Source organism: Tamandua tetradactyla, chromosome 17 (genome assembly GCF_023851605.1).
Source record: "Tamandua tetradactyla isolate mTamTet1 chromosome 17, mTamTet1.pri, whole genome shotgun sequence".
NCBI lineage: Eukaryota > Metazoa > Chordata > Mammalia > Pilosa > Myrmecophagidae > Tamandua > Tamandua tetradactyla.
In genome coordinates, this window is record NC_135343.1 from 59,272,637 (window position 1) to 59,300,312 (window position 27,676).

Below are 27,676 nucleotides of genomic sequence, written 5' to 3' on the forward strand. Positions count from 1 at the left end.
TTTTCTCAATTTCGTTTTCAAATTGTACCTTGTCAGTGTATACAAATGCCACTAGTTTTTGTGTATTGATCTTGTAACCCTGCCACATTGCTGAATTATTTATTGCTCTGTTAGCTTTCTCATGTATTCTTCTGGATTTTCTATATATAGCATCATGTTATCTATGAATAAGAATAGATTTACTTCTTCCTTTCAATTTTGTATATCTTTTATTTATTTTTCTTGCCTAATTGCTTTGGGAGTACTTCCAAGGCAGTGTTGAATAGTAGTGGCAATCATTGGAGAAGGTTTTCAGTCTTTTACTGTTAAATGCAATGTTATCTATGGGTTTTTCTTATATTCTTTTATCATGTTAAAGGAGTTTCCTTCTATTCTTAGTTTTCTGAATATTTTTATGAAGAATGTGCTGGATTTTATGAATGGGCCATGGTAACTCAGCAGGCAGAGTTCTCGCCTGCCATGCTGGAGACCTGAGTTCGATTCCTGGTGCCTGCCCATGCAAAAAAAAAGTGCTGGGTTTTAAATGTAGGGAAATATCTTATAAATCTTATAATAGGAGGTGGTTTTCTAGACCTTACACCCAAAGCATGAGCATTGAAGAAAATAAGAAATGGGAGCTCCTCAAAATTAAGCACTTTTGTGCAACAGAGAACTTTGTCAAGAAAGTAAAAAGACAGCCTAAACAATGGGAGACAGTATTTGGAAATGATATATCAGATAAGACTCTAGTATCCAGAATATATTAGGAGATTGTTCAACTCAACAAAAAAAGACAAACAACCCGATTACAAATTGGGCAAAAGACATAAAAGGACACTTCTCAGAAGAGGAAATTCAAATGACCAAAAGGCACATGAAAAGATGCTCAGCTTCCCTGGCTGTTAGAGAAATGCAAATCAAAACCACAATGAGATATTATCTCACACACACCAGAATGGTCATTATCAATAAAACAGAAAATGACAAGTGCTGAAGAGGATGTGGAGAAAGAGGCACACTTACCCACTGTTGGTAGAAATGTAAAATGGTACAACTGCTGTGGAAGGCAATTTGGTGGTTCCTCAGGAAGCTAAGTGTAGAATTGCCATATGATCCGGCAAGACCATTGCTTATATATCTACTCAGAGGACATGAGGGCAAGGACAGCAAGCAAGCAGACATTTGCACACTAATGATTATAACAGCATTATTTATAATTGCCAAAAGATGGAAACAACCAGAATGTCCATCAGCAGACAAGTGGCTAAACGAACTGTGATATATACATATGATGGAATATTATGCAGCCATAAGACAGAATAAAGTTATGAAGTATGTAACAACATGATGGACCTTGAGGACATTATGCTGAATAAGATTAGCCAGAAACAAAAGGACAGATACTGTATGGACTCACTGACATGAACTAACATTAGTGAATGAACTTGGAGAATTTCAGATAGGAACAGAGACCATCAGGAGATAGAAATAGGGTAGACATTGGGTAATTGAAGCTGAAGGGATACAGATTGTGCAACAGGAGTGATTGTAAAAATTCAGAAATGGATAGCACAATACTACCTAACTGTAATACAATAATGTTAGAATACTGAATGAAGTTGAACATAAGAATGATAGAGGGAGGCCTGTGGGCACAAATGAAGTCAGAAGGAAAGATAGACTATAAAGATTGAGATGGTATAATCTAGGAATATGTAGAGTGTATAATGACAGAGACTAAATGTACAAATTAAAAAATGTTTTTACATGAGGAAGAACAAAGGAATGTAAATATTGCAGGGTGTTGAAAATAGATGGTAATTCTTTTTTTTAACATGAGCAGGCACCAGGAATCTAACCCGGGTCCTCTGACATGGCAGGCGAGCATTCTTGCCTGCTGAGCCATCATGGCCCGCCCGGTAATTCATATTTTAAAACCTTAACTTATGTATGAGACTAAAGCAAAAAATGTTTATTTGGTACAAAATTTATATTTTGACTAGTGCATTACCTAATATAACTTAAGTGGACAGCCTAATTGAACACAATAAGTACATGGAACCTTGAGTTGGGTTTGAGGTTTTGTAGGTTTGTCCAGAGTGATGCCCTGATAAATCCCAGAGTGATTTGAGCAGTGAATAAAAAAGTATTTGTAAAGTCCCATTGGGGGAATGGCAAGAAAGGGGGGAAATTAAACTTCCCCATGTGGAGAATTCCTGATATTCTCACAAGCAGTGGGGACAACCGAAGCAAAAGGCTGAGCCCTCAGTCTTGGAGTTTGTTCATATCAAACTTACCCCTGCAAAGAATAGGCTAAGCCTACTTGACTCTTAGGCTTAAGAGTCATCCCCAGAGAACCTCTTTTTTTGCTCAGATGTGGCCTCTCTCAGCCAACATGACAGACAAACTCATTGCCCTCCCCATCTCTATGTGGGACATGACTCCCAGGGGTGTGGACCTTCCTGGCAACGTGGGACAGAAATCCTAGAATGAGCTGGAACTTAGCATCAAGGGATTGAGAAAACCTTCTGGACCAAAATAGGGAAGAGAGAAATGAGACAAAGTGTCAATGGCGGAGAGATTCCAAACAGAGTTCAGAGGTTATCCTGGAGGTTATTCTTATGCGGTATATATATATATATTACCTTTTTAGTTAAGGTGTAATGGAGAGGCTGGGGGGAACTACCTGAAAATGTAGAGCTGTGTTCCAGTAGCCATATTTCTTGAAGATGATTGTATAATGATATAGCTTTTTCAATGTGATTGTGAAAACCTTGTGTCTAATGCTCCTCTTATCTACCTTATCATTGACAGATGAGTGAAACATATGGATTAAAAATAAATAAATAATAAGGGGAACAAATGTTAAAATAAATTTAGTAGATCAAAATGCTGGTGATCGGTGAGGGGAAGAAGGTATGGTATGGTATGTATGAATTTTTTTGTTTTCTTTTTATTTCTTTTTCTGGATTGATGCAAATGTTCTGAGAGGTGATCATGGTGATGAATATACAACTATGTGATGATACTGTGAGTTATTGTTTATATACCAAGAATGGAATGATCATATGGTAAGAATGTTCGTGTTTGTGTGTTGTCATAGTTTAAAAAAATTTTTTAAATATTAAAAACGTGCTGCATTTTGTCAGACACCTTTTGTGCATCAATCAAGATGATCATGTATTTTTTTAATCTTTCATTCTGCTAATATGTATTGCACTGGTTAATTTCCTTATGTTGACCCACCCTTGCATTCCAGTGATAAGTCCCAGTTGATCATGGTGTATACTCTTTTCGTGTGCTGTTGGTTTCATTTTGTTATATTTTATTGAGAATTTTTGCACTATGTTCTTAAGGGATATTGGTCTGTAATTTTCTTGTGATGTCTCTGTTTGGATGATGTTGGCCTCATAGAATAAATTAGGAATTATAACCTCCTCTTCAATTTTTGGAAATGTTTGAGCAGCATTGGTGTTAATTATTCTTTCTATGTTTGGTAAAATTCACCAGTGAAGCCATCTGGTTCTGAAATTTCCCTTCTTGGGAGGTTTTGGATTACTGATTCAGTCTTTTTACTAGTTATTGGTCTGATGAACTCTTCTATTTCTTCTTGAATCAGTTTATGTTTCTAAGAATTTGTCCATTTCATCTAGGTTATTTAATTTGTTAGTATACAGTTGCTCATAATATCCTCGTTATTTTTGTAAAGTCAGTAGTGACTTTCCCAATTTCATTCAGATTTTTAAAATTAATTTATTTTTAATTGTGAAAAATAGCATATATACAAAAAAGTAATCAGTTTCAAAGCATACTGCAACAATTAGTTGTAGAAAAGATCTCAGAGTTTGGTATGGGTTACGATTCCACAATTTTAGGTTTTTCCTTCTGTCTGCTCCAAGACACTGGAGAATAAAATCAGTATAATGGTTCAGCAGTCACTATCTTCTCTGTTATAGTTCCACCTTTTCCTTTCATCTTTCTACCAATCTTTAGCTATTGGGGCTATGCCTGTTCTAACTTTTTCATGTTGAAAGGGCTATCAGTAATATGGGATAAGGGGATGGAACTGGTTGATGTTCTGAAGAGACTGGCCCCTCTGGGATCAGGACTTATCAGGTTGAGAAATCCATCTGGATATTCTAGGTTTCTGGAAAGTAATCTTAGTGCATGGAACCTTTATACACTCTCATAAAGCCCTTGGTGTTCTTAAGGTTTGACAGGAATGGTTTTGGTTGGGGATTGGCAAACCAGAAGTAGCAATATGTAGCTGAAGCTTGCATCAGAATTACCTCCAGTGTAACCTCCTGACTCAATTTGAACTCTCAGCCACAGAAACCTTATTTGTTACATTTCTTTTCCCCCTTTGGTCAGGAAGGCATTGTCAATCCCACGGTGCTAGGGCCAGATTCATTCCCAGGAGTCATATCCCATGTTGCCAGGGGAAGTGTGACCCCTGAATGTCATGTCCTTTGTGGGGGTTGGGGGGGGGCAATTATTTCACTTGCAGAGTTGGGCTTAGAGAGAAAGGCCACATCTGAGCAATAAAAGAGGTCCTTTAGAAGTAACTCTTAGGCATAATTACGTGTATAGGTAAGCTTAGCTTCTCTGCTACATAAATAAGCTTCCCAAGAGCAAGCCTCAAGATCAAGAGTTTGGTATATTGACTTGAAGTCCCCAATGTCTGAGACAGTCCTGGGTTTTTCTGGTGGTAAAGTTTCATAATTTCATATTTTGAAAGTCAAGAAACTTTGCCATTACTTTTTAATTATCTGCTCAACATACTCTGGGGTGTATCTAAGCATTATATTAAGCTATACAGAATTACGAGCCCTCATTCCTATTCTGGCCTCCCTGTGTTTAAATTGTTTAAGTGATCTATCCAGACAGATTGAGTTAGATTATGTGCTACAGAAAATTTAGGTCCTGGACAAAGCAAACCACTCTTCCTTTGGTCTCATAGAGTAGGGGAGGTTCTAAAATACAAACAGTGTCCTTCCTCCCTTACCCCTGTATTCTAGTTCTCTTTAATCCCAACTTGATCGGCTTTGTTTTTATCTCTAATTGAAGCCCAGTCTCTTTTTCAGTTTCTTTAATAGTTGTTGTATGTGGTAATGCTGACCTTCAGAACTGTTACTGTTGAGTTTTAGGTACCCAAAGTTCCAGGGAAATACCAGATTATACACAGCCTTTCAAAATCTAGAAATAACAATATGGCTCTGGACTAATTGTGACTGCTATAACAGCTTTCAATCTAGGCCCCAATTTTCTTATAAGCATTTTCTAAATGAGACCATATAGTATTTGCTGTTGTGTTTCTGGCTTGTTTTGCATCACATCATGTCCCACAGGTTCATTCACAACGTTGCATGCCTCACGACTTTGTTCCTTTCTGTAGCAGCACAGTTTCAATCATATGTATACACCACAATTCATTTCTCAGTCTAAACACACACTCACCAAATAGAAAATCCGAATTTCCCCTTAACTTTTACACCTTCCCCACTCCCCTGCATTATTTACCCCTGGTATTGCTGAGGTGCTTATGATGTCTTCCTGTTAAACATAGCCCATAGCATACAATGGTAGTTTTCCCCCAAACCTCAATATTATAAACTCTGTGTACAAAGATTCAAACTTTGAAGTACTTCATACAAGAACTTATATTTGTAGTATTAATCAGTGGGATACATGATTCTATATCACCCCTTTCAAATTATGTGTACCTTCAGTATGGAAATATTACTTATAGACCCACTAATGAATTGCATCTCCATTCCCTTACGTTTAAGTTCAACCTCATTAGCTAACTGCTAGGTCCCCTATATGCTGTATAAAAAACCTCTGAGTTTACCTATACCATGGTCATAAAAGCAAAATCATGCTGTATCTATCCTCTTGTGTCTGGCTTATTTTACTCAGCGTTATGCTCATCTGGTCATGTGCTTTAGAACATCATTTTACTTATTTGTGTCCTATTTTCTTTGTCATTCTAGCTGAAGGTTTTTCAATTTGCATTGATATTTTCAAAGAACCAGCTGTTGGTTTCATTGTTTCTCTGGTCTCTATTTTATTTATCTTCAATTTTTAATTATTTCCTTCCTTCTGCTTACTTTGAGTTTAGTTTGCTTTTCTTTTTCTAGTTCCTGTATATGTGAGGTTAGGTTTTAATTTAAGATCATTCTTTTTTAATGCAAACATTTGGAGCTATGAATTCCCCCTATGAGTACTACTTTTGTTACATTTTGGTGTGTTGTGTTCTTATTTTCATTTGTCTCAAGATATTTCTCAGTTTCCTTGTAATTTCTTCCTTGAGTGTGTTGTTTTTAATTCCATCTATTTGTGAAGTTTTCAGTTTTCCCTCTCTCACTGATTTCTAATATCATTTCACTGTTGTCTAAGAACGTACTTCGTATGATCTCAATCTTTTTAAATTTATTGAGTCTTTTTTTACTTAATATAGTCTATCCTAGAGAATGATCTATATGTACTTGTGATGAATGAGTATTCTACTGCTGAATGAAGTGTTATATATGTCCACTCGATATAATTGGTTTGTAGTTATATTGTTCAAATTCTCTATTTCTTTATTGATCTTCTTTCTAGATGTTCACTATCTGTTATTGATAGCAGTGTGTTGATGTCTCATACTATTAATGTACAACTGTGTAGAACCATGTTTCTTCCTTCAAGTCTGTGCTTGTTTGCTTCATATATTTTGGGATTGTTGTTAGGCGCATGTATCTTTAGAATCATTTTTTCTTCTTTATGAATTGAGCCCTTTATCAATATATAATACCCTTTGTCCCTTTTAACAATTGTTTACTTAAAGTATATTTTGTCTTACTTAAAGTCTATTAGTATAGCCACTACAGTTCCTTTTTGATTATTGTTTGTGTGGAATATTTTTTCCCACCCTTTACTTTCAAGCTACTTGTATCCTTGAATTTAAGGAGTCTCATGTCTTAGTATAAGTTGATTTGGGTTTATCCTGTTTGTAGTTCATTGAGCTTCTGAAATTTGTATATTCATGTCTTCCATTAAATTTGGGAAGTTTCAGCCATTATTCTTTAGACTATTTCACTGTCCCTTTCTCTCAGTCTTCTAGAGCTCCCACTATGCATATATTGATGTGCTTGGTGGTACCCCACAGGTCATTCAGACTCTATTCCTTTTCTTCACTCTTTTTTCTTTCTGTTCCTCAGACTGAAAGATTTTCATTGTTTTATCTTCAACTTTACTGATTCCTCTGTTCACTCTAATCTGATTTTGAGTTTCTCTAAGAAATTTTTTTATTTCTATTACTGTGGTCTTCAGTTCTGTTCAGTTCCATTTTATGATATTCGTGTTCCTCTTTCATTTTCTGACTTTCTTTAGTTCTTTGACCATGTTTTCCTTTAGCCCTCTGAACATTTTTAAAAGGTCTTTGCATCATATGTCGAAGGTGTGGGTTTCCTTGCATCCTAGACATTATATATTTTAATGTGGCATCTCAGAAGTTAGACACTGAGGTGTCTCTATTCCTTAAGTTTGTGTCCCACTAGGGTTATGACAGATTTCCTTGAATGCCAGGAGCTAACAAGAAAACAAATACAACACCTTTTCCCAGTCTTTGCAGTTTGTCCTGTGTGAGTACTGTCCTTCAGAGCATAGTTTTTGTAACAGCATATGTAGAGAACAGCCCAAGGCAAAGCGTGGGTTCCTTTCCATTCTTTTCTACATACTCATCTTGCCCTGGGTATGCACACATGGCCCTAGAAATTCCCCAGTTTACATGTCCTCTTTTCCTTATGGCCACATGCACACCACTGAATGACCCTCAACCCACACTCTCTTGCTCCAGGCCACTACCACTTGACTCCTCTTCCACATCATCCTCTAGGAAATTTCTGTTCTGGTACCATGAATCTTTGACAAAGCCACCACCAGACAGACTGGCATAGACATACACGTTCCCAGATGTGCACTCTGCCCCACCAGGATCCGGGACCAGGGACCCACACTGGGAGCATGGACCAGCAAGGGTGTCATGAGATCCAATCGTTTTGTTTGTTGTTTTAATCAGAGAACTTGTAGGGCTACAAAAAAAATCATGCAGTAAATACAGAGTTCCCATACACCCCTTTCATACACACAGTTTTACCTGTTATTAACACTGCATTCATGTGGTACCTTTGTAACAATTGATGAAGCAATATTATAGTTATTCTATTAACTATAGTCCATAATTTATACTAGGGTTCTCTGTGTTCTATAGTTCTATGGTTTTTTTGATTTTTTGTTTTAATTTTTATTGTGGTAACATTCATATAACCTAAAATTTCCCTTTCACTCCTTTCAGATGTACAGTCAGTGGTATTAATTGCACTACCACCACCACCATCCACTACGAAAACTTCCATCACCCCAAACAAAAACTTGCACCAATTAAGCATTAACTTCCCATTCTCTAGGCCCCTAGTAACCTGTTTTAGTTTCTGACTATGAAGTTGCTTATTCTAATTATTTTATATCATTGAGATCACACAGTATGTGTCCTTTTGCGTCTGGCTCATTTCACTCAACATGGCATCTCCAGGGTTCATCCATGTTGTCACATGAACCAGAGCACTACTTTTTATGGCTGCATAACATTCAACCATATGTATGTAGCACGTTAATTTACCCATTCTTCTGTTGACCAACAAGGATTGCCTCTGTCTTCAGGGATTGTGGATAGTGCCACCAGTTCCTGTTGCTATTTAGAGCCTCCAGGGGTCAGGAAGTCCAGAAGGGTCCTGAGGCCATATGTGTTCATATCTGTCCTTCTCAGACTTTCTTTCATTCATCTGAGATTCCCAACTGTTGTCTTCAGTGGCTAGAATCTGTTCTTTTGCATTGATGTAAATTTTTATTCTATGAATATGTACTGTTGGTGGGCTTTTGGGTTGGAACCCCCAGCCTCCTTCTTCCCCTACTCCCCACACCCCTCCCTCTATTACAAAATTTTCTACTTTTAATATTCTCCTACATTTTTTTGGTATGCTTAGAAAAGTTTCTCCGGGGGATATATCTCAAAGTGAAATTGTAGAGTCACAGGAAGTGCACATACTTAGCTTTACTAGAACATGAAGACAATTTTAAAGTTCTTATACCAATGTATTTCTTCTGCTCCTTAGCTTCACTGGTACTTGATATCATCAGACCTCTAGGCTTTTGCCACATTGGTAGATGTAAAATGATAGCTCATGATGGTTTGTTTTTTAACTATTTAACCAGATTTAATAGTCAAATGATTAATAATAATAGATTCCAAGACAAAAGAGGCACGTGTACATTAAAGGAAGCAGTACAGAAATTTATTGTATATGAATTATTACTAAAACTTGCAAAATGTTGGATGGTACAAAAGATACAGTGCTAATATAAACAGATTGTTTAAGCTAAGTAAACAATAAGCTGTTCGTCCTATAACTAACAAGATATTTAAGAGACATAAAATATTTCCTATAAAAATAATTCTGTATGGTGTAGTGTACTTTATTCAGTGTATTTTAGGTGGTTTTCATATGTTCATTATTCTTCCTTTTGATTCAATGAATATATCTTCATCATGTTTCCATTTCCATTCCATCTGAAGCTCCACGAAAATCTAACTTGCTCACAATCATTTAAAGGAAGATGAAAGCAAGAGCAGCAGCTGTGGGAACCAGCTGGGACAGTGTTTGCTTGCAGGTGACTCTCAGATATGTGTTCCCTGTCACCAAGTACCATGGTGTGCTATCAGCTTGCACCATGGTACCACGTATCTCACTGAGGTCACCTCACAGAGCTGTCAAGGTGATTTTTTAATACCTCTCCACTGAGCAAGAGTAGAGTGGCCTGCTGGTTCCAAAACCAGTGACTGCTTATGGTTTACAGCAGAACATGTAGCTGCCATGCACCCTTTCCTAGAGATGGTGCATCCTGTCTGCTGAGGTTGTTCCAGGGCACAACCCAAGAATGCCTACGCACCAGGGTAGCAACCAGGCTTCAAGGAGCCATGAAGCATCCTTGACACCAGGTCCTCTGCTGTGTCTGACACAGAATTCCTGTAACAGCCACTCAATGATATTTTTCCACTACTTATTTGTGCCATTATTTCCTCTAGTGTATTATTAGGGCCGTTTGCAAATAGAGGGTAACCTCTAGGCACTGTAGAGAAGGACACCAAGACTCCGTTTATCACAAGCAGCCTCATAGCCTTGTCGTATTAAAATCTCTAGGGCAGCAAAGTTTGCAATATAGCTAGGAGTCAGGAGAAGACCATATTCTGCTCCTAGTTATTTTACAAGGCCAAAATCACAAATTTAGATAGATTCTGGGTGACCAGATTCACCTCTTTGAGAAGGTTGCTAGGTTTCAAATCTCTGTGAACCACCCTTTCTGTGTGCAGGTACTCAACAGTTTTTGGTTATAGTAAATAGGACAGTCCTGGCCTGTCCTTCATAGAAAATTTTCTAAGAATTTTATACAACAATTCACCCTCTTTCATAAGTTCTGTTCACATACACGTATTTTCCATCATTGTATACATCCATTAGCATAATGTTTGGTTGCTGTCCATAATGAAGGATTGCAGTTTTTTCTGTTGTATTACTTGCTTTTATGAATAATACTTACTGCTCATGATGGTTTTGTTTGCACTTTTACGAAAGAAATTGAGCATTTATTCATGTTTATTGGCCATACGATTGTGTTTGTTGTTCTTTGTATTGCCCACTAAAATCTTTGCCCATTTTTTTATTGGGTGGGTTGCCATTTCTTTATTGATTCATTGGAGTTTTTCCTATACTCAGAACATTATACCTGTGGTGTATACTGCACACATCATCTCCTAGTTTCTGGGCCTTGACTTTTCAGGCATTCTGGGATGTCAGAAGGTGACAAAAAAGCTACAATTTTTTTTTCCTCAAGTTTTTTGTTGTGGTAACTAATATAGAGCACAGAACTTACCATTTTAACTTAAACATGCAAGTGTACAATTCAGTAGTATGAAAAAGTTAATTTTAACATGATCGAATGTGTCTCTTTGTGTGTGTGTATGTGTGTGTGAGTTAATAAATTGTTTCCTACTCATAAGACTGTCTTCCTATATTATCTTCTATGGTTTTTTAAATTTGTCTTTTGTGTTTGTCTTTAAGCCATCTGGAATTGATTTTTGTGTTGAGTATGGAGAAGTCCAATTTTATTTTCCTCACATGTGGATAGTCAGCTTTCCCAACTTCGTTTATTATCCCTTTCCTCCATTCCCACTGATCCACAGTGACCATGCTGTCATAAAACAGACTTATTGAAATCTGTTCTGTTCCCTGGGTCAGTTTGTTCCTATACCATTACCATTCTCTCCTAATTGCTGTAGTTTTGTAATGCTGTTTTATTTTAATCAAATCTCCCCATCTTAGTTTTCGTTAGCAGTATCTCAGCTAGCTGTTCTTGACCCTTCACAACTTATGTAAAAATTGGAGTCAGCTTCTGTTCCACAAAAAAATTCGTTACTTTAATTAGAATGGCATTGAATCCACGGGTAAGTTTGGGGAGAATGTCGTGAATTTTCAAGTCCATGAACCTGACATTTCTGTTTTTTTTTTTTTAAAGTTCTCTAATGCCCTTGAATAAATGTTTACTAATTTGTTTCATAAAAGACTGCCTGTATCTGTTTAGATTTATTCATAGGCACTTTTTAAAAATGATGTTGCAAGAACATGATGTGTTTTCAAATTGAAGTCATGCAGTCGATTTCTTATTAAATTGGTTTTTGTATCTAGCAACCTTGCTTAATGCTTATTAATTTTAATAATTTAGCTTATCTGTGAATGAAAGGCTTTTCCCATCATTAAATCTGCAAATTGAATCTAAATTTTAATTAATATGTTTTTTTTTTCCTATGTATAAGTTCTGCTTGGTTCATTTTCACATCTGCTGTTGCCTCTCTTCAAGCTTCTCTTTTCTTTCTTTTAATATTATAGGCATTGTTATTTGATATACAATTCTGGTAGGAACGCTCTGACAGCCTGACTGCTGTCTGTTTCTACTAGTTCATGGTGGTGATACCTTGGGGTTTTTTGGTGTATTTTGCGATTTTGAGTGTGAACTCATTCCTCAGAAGTTTATTCCTGCTAGATTCTTGGTAGCAAATTAGGAACACTTTAAGCAAATTTCTTGACTCGAGGGTTTTTGGCCCATGTGGTAGTCAGAATTAGGGCTGTAAACTTGTGAGAGGGCTGGTTTATAATTATGTATTTCCAAAGATTTTTGATGCTGTTTTGAGAAGTCTCCTTTACTCACACAATTTTGCAATCCCCTAGGAAGTGGTTTGGCCCACCCATGATTCACTGAGGATGTGGTAGCATTTCAGCTTTATGCAGCACCTCTTTTAGTAGACTCCCATCTCCAGCAGGCCTCAGGCTTTGCTTCCTGTCCTCTGTCTTGCTAATTTTAAGAGTCTAAGTCTAGATTTTACCTGTTTTGGACAGGTGCCCTCAAGCTGCCTTTAGTGCTTCTTGTTAACTCATCAAGGCACTTAAAAACATGTTTAATATTTTATCAAACATTTTAAAGATTTTTACCAAGAGTGGAAATCAGAGTGATGAGTCCAGCCTAACGTTGGACATTCCCGTATTATTTCACTATGTTGTTTCTAGTCATTTTTGAAAGGAAATGTGGGGTTAAATTAACATCTTAAAAATTTATAAGTATGAAATGAAATAGCTGCTAATTAAAGATTTCTTTTTTTATAGGTGTCAGCTGTGATGCATGTTTAAAGGGAAATTTTCGAGGTCGCAGATACAAGTGTTTAATTTGCTACGATTACGATCTTTGTGCATCTTGTTATGAAAGTGGTGCAACAACAACAAGGCATACAACTGACCACCCAATGCAGTGTATATTAACAAGGGTAGATTTTGGTAAGTATTTAATTAATAATTTTAATAGTTTGTCATTTCAAACTTTGTGCATATGTATGTGAAGAACAGAGGCAACATGTTCTAAAGCTGTCCCTCATAACATACATGTTGTGACCCCAAATTCACTAAAAGTAAAACCAATCTTTTATATTCTAAACAATTCTCTCTCATAATCAGTCTGCTTTTTTATGAAAGCTACACCTAAAGATACACAGTTGACAAGGTATGAAATTGAAGTCATTCACAAAAGTCCACGTATTATATGATTCCATTCATATGAACGAAAATAGGAAAATGAATAGAGGCAGAAATTATGTTAGTAGTTGCTTAGGGCTGGGTGGGGGCAATAGAAAATATGGGATCTCTTTCTGGCAGTGAAAATGTTCTGAAATTGTGGTGTGATAGTTGCATATTATCATTATATTAAATACTAAAAATATACTAAAGCTCATTAAATTGTACATCATAAATGGATGACTTATACCTCACTAAAGCTGCCTTAAAAAAAGAAGGGTAAGCTGTGAATTGGTAAATTGCATTGTGTTAAATGTGTAAGTCCTAAAGATATTATCAAATTATATCAAATGTGGGAGGAAGGCATAAAAGAAATAAGTTTGATGGGAGTATTAAGTTAGAACATTCTAAGGTTCTTATATTGCTCAAGAAGAGGATGAAGATTCTGATTACTTGAGGCTCTGTTAAATATACACAAAGACAGATAAGGTAGTAGAAAGAAATGGAAATAGACAAACCAGGTCAAATAAAAAGTATGTATTTCAGAAATAAACGAAAGTATATTATTCATATTTATAACTATAAATGAACTAAATTTCTCCAGTTAAAAGACAACAGATTGGATCGTAGATAAAATGAACCACTCCAACAGATTTTATTATGAGTGGAATCTAAATAATTTAAGACATGTGAAAGAGTCTTTAAAATAGTAGAGTGTTCAGGTAAACCCTTTACCCAGATTCCCCTGAAGTTAACATGGTGCCGTTCTGTTAATTAAAGGCCAGCCTTTACTCACGTTTCCTCAGTTTTCCCTCTAATGTTGTTTCCATTCCAGGATTGACTCTAGGAATGCCAAATTACATTTACTTGTCTCTTCTTAGTCTTCTCTAGTCAAGTTTCCTTAGTCTTTCCTTGTCTTTTTGTGAAGAATATGACCAATTACTTTGTAGAAGCACCTTAGTTGGACTTCACTGAGTGTGGTCTTGTGATTGGGTTGAGGCCATGCTTTATTGGGAGAGTACTACTGCAGTGGTGCCGTGCCCTGCCCAGTATTTCACATCACAGTCCGTGTAGTATGCCTCATGACGGGCTATGTCAGTCTTAATTACTTGGTTTCCACTGTGAAATTACTATTTTCCCATTTGTAACTAGTCAATATTTACTTTGAGGGAGAGGCTTTGAAATATGCGAAGATCCTGTTTCTCCTTAAGCTTCTGCCCACCATCCGCCCATTGGTGAATCTTCCCTGAAGCACTTATTACCATGATATCCTGGTGATTTTTTTATTTCCTTCATTCCTTCTTTATTTGTTGGAAATGCTCTATAACGAAAGGTTGTCCCTTCACCCTCACTTAGTTTATTAGTCAATTACTTAGTTATATCAATATGGACTCAGATAACTTTTTTTAATTCTATGAATTATATTATTGGGAATAATAGAAACTAAAAGTACAAGAAATAAAAAATCTATAAAAGGTTATTAATAACAGATAAAATAATTGATCTGGATAAATCCATCTGGAAAAAGTAGTTTGACATTTGTATATATTTGGAACATAGCCTCAAAATATGTAAAGTAATCATAAAGAGAAAATTTCAAACCATTCATAATTATAGAAAGTTTTAAAATAATTATTTTGATAACTCGGTAAATTAAACAGAAAGTAAGTTTGCTAAAGCTGTCAGAATGCAGTATACCTGAAATAGAATGGCTTTTTAAAAAGGAATTTAGTACGTTACCAGTTTGTAGTTCTAAGTCCACGAAAATGTCCAAATTTAAGGTGCCAACAAGAGGTTCCCTTCACTCAAGAAAAGTTGATGCCATCCAGAGCACCTCTATCAGCTGGGAAGGCACATGGCTGACATCTACTAGTCTCTTGCTCCTGGGCTCTGTGCTTTCATCCTCTGAGGGGATTCCTAACTTGGCGTCTGTGGGCCTTCACTTATCTCCTCTGACATACAACTCTGGATTCTGGCTTAGCATCTCATTTGGAGGTACATGGTAACATCTCCTAGGCTCAGCCTGTGTCTATGCATCTGCTCTCTATCAGCACTCCAAGCATCTCCAAACATCCATGTCTCTGTCAGCTCTGAAAGCAACTGTTTTCCAAGCAACATCTGCTCCAAGGTTTCTCCAAAATGTCACCCCTTTTAAAAGACTGCAGTAAACTAATCAAGACCCACTTTGAATGGGTGGGGGTCACATCTTGATCTAATCAAAAGGTCACACCCACGTTTGGGTATGTCATATCTCCATGGAAGTAATCCATTCAGAGTTTAAACCCTAAGTGGTGGGTTTGGCCCTACAAAATTGGATCAGGATTAAAACATGGCTTTTCAGGGGTACGTAATAGATTCAAACTGGCACATTCTACCCTCTGGACCCCCAAAAGACATGTTCTTTCCATACGAAATACATTCATTCCATTACAATATCACAAAAGCCTTAAATCATTTCAGTAACAATACAAATAACCATAGAAAGTAAAAAAAACAGTACAAAATCTCATCAAAGTCAGCTATAGCCATGGTCTGTTATAATGCAAAAAATTCTTCTCTGGCTGTGAACCTGAAAAACTCAGAACAGGTTATCTACTGCCAATATACAAAGGAGGGACAGTCATAGGATGCATGTTTCTACTGTCATAGGGAGAAATTGAAAGGTAAACCAGAATCATTGGACCCAAACAGTTCTAAAAACCTGCAGGGCAAACTCCATCAGATTTCAAAGTCTGGGAGTCATTTATCCTTTGGGCTTGAGAAAGAGCAGTCCCACCCTTTCCAAGGGCCTATGCAGCAACTCTGCTCTTTCCAAATGCTGGGATGGGATGTGTAACACTGGGGCATATTGTAGGGACCCAACCTTTTTCTCGGCTCCACCCTTTCCAAGCTTCCAGGCAGCAACCAGGATCTCGTCCCTCTCCAGGGCACATGCTCAACCCCTCTAGACCAGTGGATGGAAACCAGGCTACCCCCAATCCCCGGTTTATGCACTCCACTCTCTCTGAGGCCTGGAGTGGCAAAATTTTTCCTGAGCAGAACTCTTCCAGAAGGCCCGCACTCTGCCTTCTGGGGCAAACTCACCCTCTCCAAGTGCATGGGTCGATCCACTTTCCTCGCCCAGCGTTTCTTGGCTTCAGACCTTAGCTTCCAGGGTTCTGCTGCCGAGGTCGTTTTTCTTTCCCTTTGTCCCTGTTCTGTCCCTTTTAGTCTGGATTTGCAGTGGTTCCGTTTACCCAGATCCCGCAACACTTTTCTTGGTTTTCTAGTATGTGGGGATCATAACCATCAGACAATAGGACTTTTACAGATCCTTTATGGATAATTCCCTTTCCAATCCTGGCTTTTCTTGAAATGGCTGACTGTTTCCTTGTTTGGTCAAGTCCTCATGTGGGGCCCTGTTCACTGGGGTCTCACTTTCTGGAAGCCCAGAATTTTCCAGACCATTAATTTCTGGTTTCTTTGTACCCAAGTTTTCAACTTACCTCTTCTCTCATATTTCACTTTAAGCTGCAAGGAGCAACCAGACTGCATTTTCCACATTTAGTTTGGAAATTCCTCTGCTAAATATCCAAGTTCCTCACTCTCAAAATCTGTCTTCCATTCACAAAGATTCCTTTCCTTCCACCTTGCAATGACATGTTCATCATTTCTGCTCTGAAGTTTCTCCAAAGTGTTGCCCCTTTTTAATGGCTGTAGGAAACTAATCAAGATGTACCTTGAATGGATGGAATCACAACTCCATCTAATCAAAAGGTCACACCCATATTTGGGTGTGTCACATATCCATGGAGATTATCCAGTTGAACTTTAAACCCTAAGTGAGGTCTGGCCCCATAAGATTGGGTCAGTATTAAAACAGAACTTTTCTGGGGTGCATAATAGATTCCATCCAGCATTGTAAGATTTGCAAACTTGATCTTATAAAATAAAATATTGTTTCTAACATTTTGAAAGGACGATAATTTTTTTCTGAAAGTACGATAATTTTTTTCTAACACACATAAAAATATTGTGAAAATTGAGTATATGGAGGCCTCAGAGCCATCCTCAACAGATTTCAAAGAGTTGTTGTAATACCAGCTACATTCTCAGAAAACAGTGCAATTAAATAGGAGTCACTGCATTAAAAAAAAAAAACAACTAGATAAATCCCTTATTTGAAACTTGAAAAGGGTACTTTTCAAGTGGGTCAGGAAAAATCATAATGGAAATTATAAAACACTAAGGACTAAACAATAGCAAAAATACCTGTGGGAAACAGCTAAAATTATTTAGTGGAAATTCCCTAGCTTTAAACTCACATTGGAAAAGAAAGCCCTGATGAATGATTTAAGCATCTGGCTTAGTAAGGATAAACTTGGAATAGTAGAATAAATTCAAATGAAGTAAAAGGAGGGATATAATACAAATAAAAAGAAAGAAAATATACAGTAAAGTGGGCTCTTCAAAAAAAAACTAATAAAATGACATGCCTCTGACCCAATTGAGTAAGAAAAAAAGAGAGAGAAGGCACAAATGCCAGTATTAGAGATTTAAAAGGATATATAACTTGACATGCTACAGAGATCAAGCAGACACTTTACCAAAACTGAATAAAAAAGACATTGAGATTTGAATAAAACAGTCCCTCAAAGTAAAGACAGCATAAGAAGGGAAGATTATGAGCCCAATTTACTCATGAACATGGATGCAAAAATGATAAACAAAATTATCAGCTAATTTAATCCAACAATGTAAAAAAAATTTTTGTTTCAAGGTCTAGAAAGGGTTTTCTCAGGAATTTAAACGTGCTTTAATCTTGGAAAGTTGAAGAATTTATAATATAAACAGATTGAAGTACATACAAAATAATAACTTGATTATAAAAGTCATGGCAAAAGTTCTTAGGAAGCCATACATAGAAAGAGCCCTGATAAGGGCATCTCCCCCCAAAAAACAACACCAAACATCATAATTAATGGTTCAGTGTTGAAAGTTAGCTTACAAGGATTCTTGGTATCATTACAATGACTCAGCATTCCACCATAGCCAGTGTAATAAGACAAGAAAAAGAAATGAATAACATACTTATTGGCTAAAAACAATCAAAACTCTATTTGCAGATGGTATGATGGTTTTGTAGTAACAAAAAGAAAATGCTATACCTTCACTATTGAAATTAAGAGTTTAGCAAAGTTGCTGAATGCAAAATCAACATGTAAAAGTCAGTTGTGTTTCTATAAAAGATGCCATTTCCATTAGTAACTAAAAATCTAGACCTGTATACAGGAAATTTTTTGCTTTGAGATATGTCCAAAAAGATCAAAACAAATGGAGAACTGTAACATGTTTTTGGCTAGAAAGACTCAATTTTATAAGTGTCAGTACTCTCTAAGTCAGTCTTTAGATTCAGTGCATTTCCAGTCAGTATCCCAGTGGACTTTTTCACAAAACCTGAAAATTCGAAACCCTTAAGACTTTTGTGGAAGTGCAAAGGGCCAAGAATAGTCCAGCAAAAAGTGAATTGGTTTGTCTTACCAGGTATCCTAAAAGTTGCAGTAATTAAAAGTTTTCTATGGAGGCAGACTTAGAAAAAACAATGAAACATAATAGAGTGCCTAGAAATAAACCCATACGTATATCGGAATTTGACTTAAAGCAGGTATTGCTTATGGGGAAGGAAAGGCCATTTAATTAATTGCTTATCTGTAACAATAAAATAAAATTGGCCTTCTCTTTCAAACTGTATTCAGAAAATCTGTTCCAAGCGTATTAAAGATTTGAGGGTGAAAGGCAAAAATGATCATTTAGGAGAGAGAATATTTTATGAGGTAGGGTGGGAAACCATTTCTTAAATACAAAGACCAAAAAAGGAAAAGGATGTGGTGAGTTTATTCAACCTATCATCTTCTTGTTTTTGTAAAATGGGAAAAGAGTTGCAGAGATAAGAGGGAAGAAAGATGCAGTAGCATTGGTAATGTCTTAGCTTATTAGTTGAATGGCTTTTAATTTATATTTATGTTACTCTTCAGTAAATCAGATACATTTTTATGATGCCAGAAAATGTAATCTAATATCCAGGGGTTAAAAGAAAAACAAGAAAAAAGAATTTAAAAAGTGAGCTCCATACAATAGAATATTATTCAGCTACAGAAAGAGATTAAGAGCTGATACATGCTACAACATGGAAAAACCTTAAACAACATTATGCTAAGTGACAAATGCCAGACACAGAGGCCAAGTATATATGATGCCATCTACATGAAATGTCCAGAACAGGCCAGTCCATGGAGACAGAAAGTGGGTCAGTGATTACCAGGTTCTGGGGAAAGTGCAAAATGCTGAGTGACTTTTTCTGGGTTTGGGGTTTCTTTTTTAGGTTGATGAAAATGTTCTGGAGCTAGATAGTGGTGATGGTTGCACAGCTGTGTGAATATACTAAAAACCACTGAATTTTACACCTTAAAAGGGTGAATTCCATTGTATATGAATTATATCAAAATTTTGTTTTAAAGGATAGATGACTCTTGTTTAAAACATTTCTCAGCAATCAAGAAGACAGTAGGATAGGAGCACTTAAATACATTAGGTTTATATATTATTTTCAGATTGTTAAGTATGTGTTTGTTTTCTCACCCCAATTTTGTGGTAAGTTCTTTGAGGTCTAGAACCATTTGTTTCTTGTTTGTTTTAATAAAAATTAAATAAACAAACAAAAAAATTAACTATTACTATTTTACTTTTACAAAAAAGTAAAAACGCAAATCTGTGAATGGGAGAAAAGATCTACAAAAAATGTATGTGATCTATGTTTTTTTTTTTATTATTGATCCATAATTCACATACCATTAAATTCGTCCATTTAAAATATACAGTTCAGTATTTTTTTAAAGCATGTTCACAGAGTTGTGGCTCCATCACTGCAATTAATTTTAGAACATTTTCATTACCCTAAAAAGAAACCTTATACACCCTGGCTAACATCAACCATCCAATCCTTCATTTTTTCCCGGCCTTAGGCAACCACTAATCTACTTTGCATCTCTACAGATTTGACTATTCTGGACATTTCATATAATGGAATCAAATAGTATGTGGCCCTCTGCAACTGGCTTCTTTTACTTAGCATATTAATTGTTTGATTCACATAGCATGTATTGGTACTTCATTCTCTCTTTTTTGGCAGAATCATTGTATGGATATGCGGCATTTTGTTTATTCCTCACTTGACGGACATTTAAGTTGTTTCTGCTTTTTGACTAATATGAATAATACTGCTATAAAACTTCATGTTTAAGTTTTTATGTGCATGTATGTTTTCATTTCTGTTGGATATACCAAGGAGTGGAATTGTGAGGTCATATGATAACTCTGTGTTTAAGGATTGCTAGACTGTTTTTCAAAGCATCTACACCGTTTTACATTCCCACCAGCAGTGTAGAGGGTTCCAGTTTCTCCTAATCCTCACCACACTTGTTATTCTCTGTCTTTTTGGTTGTCGCTGTCAGTAGTGAATGGGAATTCACATAGTATCCCATTGTGACTATGATTTGCATTTCCCTGTTGGCTAGTGGCGTTGTGCATCTTTTCTTGTGCTTACTGGCCATTTGTATATGTTCTCTAGAGAAATGTTTGTTCAAGTCTTTACCCATTTTTAAATTGGGTTATGTGTCTTTTTATTGTTGTGGTACAAGAGTTTATATATTTTAGTCCTTTATCACATATATTTTTGTAGATCTTTTCTCCCATTCAGAGATTTGTGTTTTTACTTTTTTGTAAAAGTAAAATAGTAATAGTTAATTTTTTTGTTTGTTTATTTAATTTTTATTAAAACAAACAAAAGGTCTCATACTCCTTATCGCACTATCATCAACACTTAGCTTTGGTGTAGTGCCTTTGTAAAATTCATAAAAGAATATTACAATGTTAGTGTTAATTATAGCCCTTAGTTTGCATTGATGTATTTTTTCCCATATACCACCCTATTATTAATACCTTTTAGTAGTGACGTACATTTTTTCTAGTTCAGGTAAGAACTTTCTTATATTTGTACAATTAAACTTTGTCGTTCTCCACTCTAAGTTTTGCTAAGGTATACAGTTCAAGTTTTTATCTCCTAGCTTTCCTTCTGGTGATGTGCACAACCCTAGCCTTCTTCTTTCAACTCTACTCAAACTCAGCTTTGTTATTTACACTAACAGTATTGTGCTACCATCACAGAGTATTGTACTATCCATTTCCAAACTTTTACAATCAATCTTATTAAACATTCTGTACTCATTAAGCATCAGTTTCCCAACTGCTAGCTTCTTTCTATCTTCTGATAACCTGTGCTCTCAAATAACTCCTGGAGTTTGCTCATTATAGTTGGTTCATATTAGTGAGACCATACAATATTTGTCCTTATGTTTCTGGCTTGTTTCACTCAAAATAATGTCCTTACAGTTCATCCATGTTGTTACGTGCAAAAACTATAACATTGTAATTTTTTTCAGTAATTGTAACAGACACTATACCAAATCTAAATGTCAATAACAGATATAATGGATATTTTTTTGGAAGAAATGGAAATGTTCCTGTACTGACTGTGATAGTGAATGCATAACTGTGATTATACTAGGATCCCTGGATTCAACCCTTAGGGTGGATTGTATGGTATATTAATAATACTACTAAAAAATAAAAACTACAAGTGCTGGAGAGGATGTGAGAAAGATGTACACTTATTCACTGTTGGAAATGTAGAATGGTACAGCCATTGTAGGAAGCAGTTTGGCAGTTCCTCAGGTAGCTAAATATAGAATTGCCATATGATAATGCAGTCCCATTACTAGATATATACTTAGAAGAACTGAAAGCAGGGATACAAATAGACATTTATACACTGATGTTTGTGGCAGCATTATTCACGATAGCTGAGGAATGGAGGTGGCCCAAGTGTCCACTAACTGATGAGTGGATGGGCAAACTGGTGTATACATATGATGGAATATTGTGCAGTTTGAGGAAGGAATGAAGACATGTTTTACTTTCTTGATGGTGTCCTTTGCAGAAAAAAATTAAATTTGATGATGTCATTTGCTATTTTTGTCTTTTGTTGGGCTTTTACGGTTATCTCAAAACCATTGCCTAATTCAAGGTCACAAAGATTTACACCTATTTTCTTCTAAGAGTTTGTTTTAGCTTATATATATATGTCCTTCATCCATTTTCAGTTTTTCTTTTTTAAATACGAAATGAGATAGAGGTCCAGCTTCATCCTTTTGTGTGTGGATATCTGGATGTTCCCCACACTACTCGTTGAAAAGACTTCCTTCCCCCAGTGAACTGTCCTGACATCCTTGTTGAAAGTCAGTTGGCCATCAAGGTGAAGCTTACTTCTGAACTCTCAGTTCTGCTCCATTGATCTATATGTCTGTCCCGATTACTGTAGCTCTGTAGAAAGTTTTTAAATTGAGAACTTTGAGTCCTCCAACTTTGTTCTTTTTCAAGATTGGATTGTTTCTGGCTCCTTGAATTTCCATATGAATTTTAGTAACAGTTTGTCAGTTTCTGCAAGGAAGCCATCTGGAATTTTGCTATAGATTGCATTTGCCATCTGTCAATCAATTTGGGAAGTATTGCCACCTTAACAATATTAAGTGTTCTGATCCATGAACGTGGGATGTCTTCCCATTTATTTTGGTTTTCTTTAATTTCTTTCAACAGTGTTTTGTAGTTTTTAGAGTATTAGTTTTACACATCTTTTAAGTGAATTCTTAAGTATTTTATTCTTATAGTGTAAATGGAATTGTTTTCTTAATTTTCAGATTTTTACTTGGAAAAGTACAAAAATATAATTTATTTTCATTTATTGATATTTTATCCTACAACATTGGTGAACTCATCTATTCTAATAGTTTTTTTAGGTGATTCCTTAGAATTTTCTTTATACAAGATCATGTCATCTGCAAATGTAGATCACTTTTTTTCTCTGTCCAGTTTGGATGCCTTTTTATTTCATTTTCCTCCCTATGTGTTCAGCGTAGAAACTCCAGTACGTACAGTGTTAATGAGAAGTGGCAAGAGCAGCCATCCTTGTCTTATTTCTGATTTTAGGAGGAAAGCATTGAGTCTTTACATTAAATATGATGTTACTGTGGGTTTTTTTTTTAAATAGATTCCTTTGTCAGATGGAAGAAATTTTCTTCCTTATGGATTTATCCCCACCTATCCAAAATTCACCTGTCAAAATTGTGCACTTAATAACTGGTAAATACATATGAGATAATGTGTCTTCCTGAAAATGAATATGAGCCATTTGTACAGTTAACACTTTTATTCCATGTTCTTTTCTCACAATATCTTTATTTGTCTTTTGTTTCATGTTAAATAGTGCAATAGTTTCCAGGAGTGAAGTAGCATAGCATACTAAATATACTCTCATTTTCTTTTATGTAACTTTAAGGAGAAAAACAAACTTATTCCCTGAAACATACTAATGAGGTAAACAAAGTATCCCTGCACCCTTGCCAGCTATTTATTCCTTCATTTACCAAGTGGGGGAGAGTGTGTTGTTGTAGTGCTCCCTTCAAGTCAGCATCTCCACAAACTGGAGGCCTCGGGGTCAGACTGCTTTGAGAATTGTGTGTTCCACAGACAGGTGGATGCATCTGCGGGCTGGCATGTTGATCCTGGTCTTCTGAGCTTCCCCCTAAGCAGTAGCATTGTCTTCATAGCACCCTGCTCATCTGTGGCTGAATAACGGCACACCTACAGACATGAGGAAAAAAAGAAATTACTGTGAAATCAGGGATATGTCAGAATTAAATGAAAGGGAGGGAAACTTGTTTGCTTTTAAGATTATAGTAGTAGAGGTTGAGCCAAGGTGGCGGCTTAGCAAGGTGTGGGATTTAGTTCGTCTTCCAGAACAGCTACTAAATAACCAGGAACAGTACAGAACAGCTCCTGGGGCCACGTCAGTGACCAGACACACAGCGTACCCCAGTCTGGACCAGCTGGACCAGCTTTGAACCCATCGAGAACCGTGAGTTTCCCAAGCAACAGCAGCTTTCGCCTCTCCCCCACAGGCTTCTTCCCAGAGGGGAAAGGAAAGAGATTTTACCAGCAGCAGGGGCTGAACACAACTGAGCTTCAAGTGTGGAATGAATTCACAATTTCTGACTACTAAAAATAGGACCCCAGCTCAGGTGAACCTGGACAAAGCAGAGGTCACTGATTTTTGCTCCGACACCAAGGGGGCAGGGCTGATGGAAAAAGAAAAAAAAAAGAAACAGGTTTTTGTGGCTGTGTTTCTACATAGGCTTGACTGCCTTTGGATACAGTGGCAGGGCTTCTCAGGCTGCATCTGCCCCAGGCACAGGCAGAAACAAGCTTATTTGAGAGCTTGTCTGGAGCCTGTGCCTTCCCCAGGGAAGGGGTAAAGCCCAACTCAAGTAGAATCCCTCCCTCAGGAATTCAGACCCCAGGGCTTGGTAACTTGAAGCCATTAAAACCAGCTTACAACCTCTCCTCTGTCTCCACCATGCCCCCAGTAGGGAGAGTCTGCCAAAGTTAAAGGTACCACATCATCTTATGGTGGTGGGACCTACAGGCAGACAAGCGCCATATATTGGGCAGGATAAGAAAAACAGAGTCCAGAGGCTTCACAGGAAAGTCTTTCAACCTGCTGGATCTCACCCTCAGGGAAAATTGACGCAGGTGACTCTTTCCTCCTGACAGGAGACTAGTTTGGTCTGGGAAAATCTGGCTGGAGTCTATAATACCTAAGTAGACCCTCCTAAGGGGTGGGGCGGGGGGTGGGGGGAGACACCATACAGGCAGGGCAAGAAGCAAGAAAACAAGAACTGAAAAATTCTCCTCTGTTAAGCAAAACCTGAGCTACTAGTCCAGAAAAAGCTGAACTGAGTGTCAAAGAACAGACAACAAATTCATCAAGTAAGAAAACCTAGGTAAAAGAAGTGAAAACAGTCTCCAGAATAAACTAATTACAATAATTAAATGCCTAGACGCCAGCAAAAAAAACAAATCACACTAGGAAAATTGAAGGTATGGCCTAGTCAAAGGAACAAACCAACAATTCAAATGAGATACAGAAGTTGAAACAGTTAATTCAAAGTGTATGAACAGACATGGGAAACTTTGTCAAAAATCAAATCAGTGAATTGAGGGAGGATATAAAGAAGGCAAGGAATGAACAAAAAGAAGAAATGAAAAGTCTGAAAAAAGAAACCACAGAAGTTATGGGAATGAAAGGCACAGTAGAAGAGATGAAAAAAAAACAATGGAAACCTACAATGTTAGATTTCAAAAGGCAGAAGATAGGATTAGTGAACTGGAGGATGGAACATCTGAAATCCAACAAGCAAAAGAAACTATAGGGAAAAAAATGGAAAAATATGAGCAGGGATTCAGGGAATTGAATGACAATATGAAGCGCACAAAATATATGTGTTGTGTGTGTCCCAGAAGGAGAAGAGAAGGGAAAAGGAAGAGAAAAAGTAATGGAGGAAATTATCACTGAAAATTTCCCAACTGTTATGAAAGACTTAAAATTACAGATCCAAGATGTGCAGGGTACCCCAATGAGAATAGATCCAAATAGGCGTACTCCAAGACACTTACTAATCAGAATGTCAGAGGTCAAAGAGAAAGAGAGAATCTTGAAAGCAGCAAGAGAAAAGCAATCCATCACATACAAGGAAAGCCCAATGAGACTATGTGTAGATTTCTCAGCAGAAACCATGGAGGCGAGAAGACAGTGGTATGATATATTTGAATTACTAAAAGAGAAAAACTGCCAACCAAGAATTCTATGTCCAGAAAATTGTCCTTCAGAAATGAGGGAGAAATTAAAACATTTTCAGACACACACAAAAAAAATCACTGAGAGAATTTGTAACCAAGAGACTAGCTCGGCAAGAAATACTAAAGGGAGCACTAGAGGCAGATAGAAAAAGACAGGAGAGAGAGGTGTGGAGAAGAGTGTAAAAAGGAAAACTATCAGTAAAGGTAAATAGAACAAAAACTAGTATGACATATAAAATCCAAAAGGCAAAATGGTAGAACAAAGTTCAGCTCTTAAAGTAATAACACTAAATGTTAATGGATTAAACTCCCAAATCAAAAGACATAGACTGGTAGAATGGATTTAAAAACAGGACCCATCTATATGCTGTCTACAGGAAACACATTTTGGACCCAAGGATAAACAGGTTGAAAGTGAAAGGTTGGGAAAAGGTATTTCATGCAAATAACGATCAGAAAAGAGCAGGAGTAGCTATACTAATATCCAACAAATTAGACTTCAAATGTAAAACAGTTAAAAGAGACAAAGGACACTATGTATTAATAAAAGGAGCAATTCAAGAAGAAGACATAACAATCATAAATATTTATGCACTGAGCCAGAATGCTCGAAAATACATGAGGCAAACACTGAAAACACTGAAAAGATAAATAGACACATCTACCATAATAGTTGAAGACTTCAGTTCCCCACTCATTATTGTACAGAACATCTAGACAGAGGATCAATAGAGAAACAGAGAATTTGAATAATACAATAAATAAGCTAGACTTAACAGGCATTTATAGAACATTACACCCCACAACAGCACGATACACCTTTTTCTCAAGTACTTATGGATCATTCTCAAGGATAGACTATGTGCTGGGTCACAAAGCAAGTCTCAATAAATTTAAAAAGATTGAAATCATACAAAACGCTTTCTCAGAACATAAAGGAATGAAGTTGGAAATCAGTAATAGGCAGGGTGCCAGAAAATCGACAAATATATGGAGGCTCAACAACACATTCTTTTTTTTTTTTCCCTTCTGTTTTTTTTTTTTTATGAATTAAAAAAAGAATTAACAAAACAATTAGAAATCATTCCATTCTACATGTACAATCAGTAATTCTTAATAACATCACATAGTTGCATATTCATCATTTCTTAGTACATTTGCATCGATTTAGAAAAAGAAATAAAAAGACAACAGAATAAGAATTAAAACATTAATAGAAAGAAAAAAAAAACCTATACCTCACATGCAGCTTCATTCAGTGTTTTAACATAATTGCATTACAATTGGGTAGTATTGTGCTGTCCATTTCTGAGTTTTTATATCCAGTCCCGTTGTACAGTCTGTATCCCTTCAGCTCCAATTACCCCTTCTCTTTTTTTTTTTTTTAATTAACGGAAAAAAAGAAATTAACCCAACATTTAGAAATCATACCATTCTACATATGCAATCAGTAATTCTTAACATCATCACATAGATGCATGATCATCATTTCTTAGTACATTTGCATCAGTTTAGAAAAACTAGCAACATAACCGAAAAAGATATAGAATGTTAATATAGAGAGAAAAATAAAAGTAATAATAGTAAAGTCAAAACAAAACAAAAACCTATAGCTCAGATGCAGCTTCATTCAGTGTTTTAACAAGATTACTTTACAATTAGGTATTATTGTGCTGTCCATTTTTGGGTTTTTGTATCTAGTCCTGTTGCACAGTCTGTATCCCTTCAACTCCAATTGCCCATTATCTTAC

General features: G+C 36.4%; 1 protein-coding gene across 6 annotated transcripts in view; it reads left to right on the forward strand.

The window, feature by feature from the left end:
- The window catches only part of KCMF1 (potassium channel modulatory factor 1), a 191,692-nt gene that overhangs the window by 132,788 nt on the left and 31,228 nt on the right, over positions 1 to 27,676 (forward strand). For all 6 annotated transcript variants that reach the window (XM_077134757.1, XM_077134758.1, XM_077134759.1 and 3 more), the window contains one exon: positions 12,735 to 12,902. In XM_077134757.1, coding sequence (XP_076990872.1) covers positions 12,735 to 12,902 — 168 coding nt within the window. The remainder of the gene's footprint in view (positions 1 to 12,734; positions 12,903 to 27,676) is intronic.